This window comes from Tupaia chinensis, unplaced genomic scaffold (genome assembly GCF_000334495.1).
Source record: "Tupaia chinensis unplaced genomic scaffold, TupChi_1.0 Scaffold149424_1, whole genome shotgun sequence".
NCBI classification, from domain to species: domain Eukaryota; kingdom Metazoa; phylum Chordata; class Mammalia; order Scandentia; family Tupaiidae; genus Tupaia; species Tupaia belangeri.
The window spans coordinates 273,445-277,818 of NW_006209268.1; the positions used below are offsets into that span (position 1 = coordinate 273,445).

A 4,374-nucleotide genomic window follows, 5' to 3' on the forward strand; every position below is an offset into this window, starting at 1 on the left:
AGGAATGAGCTAAGACCAAGGATCTCAGAGGCTGAGTAGGCACAGAACACCAGCTTTCTCCATTTTTCTGAACAAGCACTGCCCCTTACCATGGCCACCACCAGGACACCGAAGTCTGAGCAAGAGCTGGCCAGCAGCGCAAGAAAAGGCACAGCACAGGACTCCAGTTTTGGGAGTTTTCCCTCAATTTGTGACACTAGTTGGCCCGACCTTGAAATACAAATGATTTGCCTGAAATCAAAGTTCAACCTTGGATTGATGCTCGTAACCTTTCCACAGCAATCCAAACAAACTGTAGGAAATGTTTTGAATAAATCTAAGAAAGGGGGTGAGGAGAAGGACTAGAGATAGGAAGCTAAGTATTAAAAAAAGAAATTGGGTGATTCACACCAACTGGTCTGAGGCCTCCAGGATCAATTTGTGGTATGAAACTCATTTTATAGATGAAAAAAAAACTGAAACCCAGGAGCCTAGAAAAATAATTCATGTTAGGGACATCATAAATATTGGTCTGTGAGGTGAGTATCATGAATTCTAAGGAGCTAGTGCAGGATCCTGTCCTCCTTGCCCTCTGAAGAATGAATTGTTAAGAGGCTTTTTTTCTTATATTTTCTAGAAATAAGATGTACTGCCAAAACTGCATTTCTCAGAAGAAATATGAGAGCAGTGAAGTTTGCTATGTGTACATTCTTAAATATGAAATTTGTATGATTCATACTTTCAGACTTATTTTTTTATTTACATTGAATTGTTATACATCTTTGTGGGTACAATATGCATCCGTGCATGATAATAAACCAAGAATGTTTCAATATTATCTCCTATTTTTTCTCCCTAATTACCTTCTCTACACTGTCACTCTCCCACCTTCCTTGCACACTATCTACAGTGTCCATGAACTACTTTCAATATTTTTATGTCCTCCAATCTTTCAATCTCTACCATAGAGTGCATACAGTGGTATGTTAAATGGAGACATACAATGTCTCTCTCTTTCATAACCTGACTCACTTCAGTCAGCCAAGAATCTTCCATATTCATCCACTTTCTACCAAATGCCAGGATCTTGTTGTTTTTTTATGGCTCCTTATTCCATAGAGTACATGTGCCCACTTTTTCAATCCATTCATCTGTTCATGGACATCTAGGTTGGTTCTATGTCTTGGCAATTGTGAATAATGTCATAATAAACATAGATGTGCAAGCACTTTTCTGATTGAGCATTCTCCTGTCCTTTGTATTGATACCCAGGAGTTGAACTGCTGGATCATATGGTAGTTCTATTTGTAGGTTTTTAAGGAACCTCCATATTGTTTTCCATAGTGGCTGGACCAATTTACATTCCCACCAATACTGTAGGAGTTCCCCTTTCACTACATCCCCACCAGCACTTAAACTTTTTTTTTTTTAACCTTTGCCATTCTGACTGGGTTTTTAGGTAGTATCTCCTTGTGGTTTTGATCGGCAACTCCCTTACGATGAGAGATGCTGAGCATTTTTTCATACATTTTTTGGCTGTTCATATGTCTTTCTTAGAGAGTTGTTTATTCAGCTCATTTTCCCATCTTTTAATTGGATTAATCATTTTTTATGGGTAAGCCACTTGCATTCCTTGTATATTCTGGTTATCAGTCTCTTACCTGGGGCATAGTATAAAAATTATTCTCCCATTCCAAGGGTTGTCCATTCATACTAATTACTGTGTCCTTTGTTGTGTAGAAACTTCTAAATCTGATGTAATCTCACTTGTTTATTTTGGGGATTATTGCCTATGCTTTCAGGATCTTTACCTACACCAATGTCTCCCAAAGTTTCCCCAGTGTTTTCCACCAGTAGTCCAACAGTAGTTTTATACTTTGAAGTCTTAAGTTTAGATCTCTGATCCCACTTTGAGTTGATTTTTGTTAATGGTGAGAGATAGGGGTTCGGATTCATCTTTCTGCAGGTGGATAATCCAGTTTTTCTAGCACCACTTACTAAAGAGGTTTTCCTTTTCCCACTGGATTGACTTTGACTGGTACCCTTTGTCAAAGATCAGCTGGCTATATGTTTTGGGGATTATTTCTGGGGTCTCCATTCTGTTCTGTTGGTCCACTTGTCTGTTTTTTGGTGCCAATGCCATGCTATTTTGATTATCATAGCTTTGTAATAAAGTTTGGGGTCAGGGAGTGAGATGCCACCCACTCCACTCTTCTTGCATAGGATGGCTTTGGCAATACAGGGTCTTTTATGATTTTTGGCAAATTCTAAGACTGTCTTTTCTAGATCTGTGAAGAATGTCTCTTGTAATTTTATAAGGATTGCATGAAATATGTTAATTTGGGTAGAATTGCCTTTTTGATTATATTAATTCTCCCAAACCATGAGCATGGGATGTCCTTCCACTTTTTGGTATCATTTTCAATTTCTTTTTAAAGATTTTCATAGTTTTCCTTGTAGAGGTCTTTTACTTCCTTGGTTATATTTATTCCTAGGTATCTTATACTTTTTGTGGCTATGGTAAACAGAACTACTTTCTTCAATTCTGCCTCTGTCTGCTTGATGTTTGTATATAAAAATGCTATAGATTTTTGTAAGCTGATCTTGTATCCTGCCACTTTACTGTATTCATTATTACTCTGAGAAGTTTTCTCATGGATACAGAGCAGTTTCCAAGGGTTAAGTCTAGAGATTAGTCCAATTCTTCTCATCCACTCCTGTATTGGATCACCACCTGTATGCCATACCTCAAATTAAAAACCAGAGTATCTGGGGCCAGCACATGGCATAGTGGTTAGGGTACTAGACCCCCCACATGGTCGACTGTGGTTTGAGTCCTAGAACCAGGAGCTTGAAACTCACACTGGGCACATCTGCGTGCATACCCAAAATCTAGAGAGGAAAATGGAGAAGGGACTGCAGCATGGCCATCTCCACTGAGAGGTGATTTCTCACTTTCTGTCTATGTCTCTCTGGCACACATGCACCCTATAGCAAAAATCTCTCAAAAAAAAAAAAAAAAAAAAAAAAAAAAAAAAAAAAAAAAAAAAAAAAAAACTAAAGTATCAAGGCCAGCCACCACAGCAGTAACACAATACTTCATGATGCTGAGGCCAAGGCCATATGGGAAGGTCTAGGGTTCACATCCCCAGGATTCCCTGTGCAGGCAAGATGCATGTGTGTGCCTGAGACCCTGGCTAGCAGAAGCTGCAGGTTGGAGCATAGTTGGCTGAAGTATGAACACTATGTTGGGGATGCCTGTCTCCAGCCCTCCTTTCTCTCTATCTCCCTCTCCCATAAGAGCAATAAACTCTTTTTAAAATAATTATTCTTATTTAACTTCCTTCTTTCCTTTCTTCCTTCTTTCATTTATTTATTTATTTAAATTTGACAAGAGAGGGACAGAGTGAGAGAGAGATAGAGAGATAGGGAGAAAGTGAGAAAACAAGCCACTAGGTCTGGGACTCGAACTCTGGTTGGCCATGTGGTAGTCCGGCACCCTTAACCACCACGCCAGTTGCCAGTCCCATGAGGGATATATTTTTTAAAACAAACAAAAGAACAACAACATCAACAATAAAACTAGAATATCAAGCAACCATTGCATGCACAGACACTGGATACTTTCTAATGCTACCAAAGATGATATATTGAATCAACTGCTACTGTTTCTTTCTTCCTCATCATACTGATTGAATCTATATGCTGTATTCCAATTGGAAGTTTCTAAACCATCAGAAGGTCCTAATTGTGTACAGACATCATGGGAGAAAAGTACCACAACTGAAGAAATTACCTCTGGTTCCACCCCATCTCACCAATAAATCAGCAGGCAAAGATAGGCCTCAGAACCAGCCTCTTACCTCCCACCCTGCAACCTGCCCAAAGATTTTGCATGTTCTTTTCTTTTTTAGAGTTTTTTGCTATAGGGCACATGCACTTGTGAGAGACACAGAGAGAGAGAAAGAAAAAAATCACCCCCCAGGGAACATGGCCATACCACAGTCCCTCCTCCTCCATTCTCCTCTCAGGACTTTGGACATCACGCATGCCAATTGTTAGTTTCAAGACTCCGGGTCTGGGACTCGGACCACAGTCAACCATGTGAGAGTCCAGCACCATAACCACCATGCCACCTGCTGGTCCCTCCTAAGTTCTTATGGATACATAATTACACAATAAACTACACAAATAGTTGAGGTCCAGATTAATTGTTAATAAGCACTAACTTCTTTAAATGTGTATCTTTGGCCTTTACAAGTTTCTGGTCTCTCTGGTGTTATGAAACCATCACAAAGATCTTTAAAAAGTAGAACAAAGGGGAACCAGCAGTTAGCGTAATGGCTATGTCGCTGGATTCCCACGTAGTCGACCGCGGTTCGCGTACCGGACCCG

The 4,374-nt window shown here is 39.8% G+C and overlaps 1 protein-coding gene across 1 annotated transcript in view; it reads right to left on the reverse strand.

Moving 5' to 3' along the window:
- Positions 1 to 111, reverse strand: part of SH3GL2 (SH3 domain containing GRB2 like 2, endophilin A1) — a 165,962-nt gene extending 165,851 nt beyond the window's left edge. Inside the window, exon 1 of the mRNA XM_006171178.2 lies at positions 90 to 111. Within this exon, the coding sequence (XP_006171240.2) occupies positions 90 to 92 (3 nt within the window). The 5' untranslated portion in view covers positions 93 to 111. The remainder of the gene's footprint in view (positions 1 to 89) is intronic.
- Between the last annotated feature and the right edge of the window lie 4,263 nt (positions 112 to 4,374).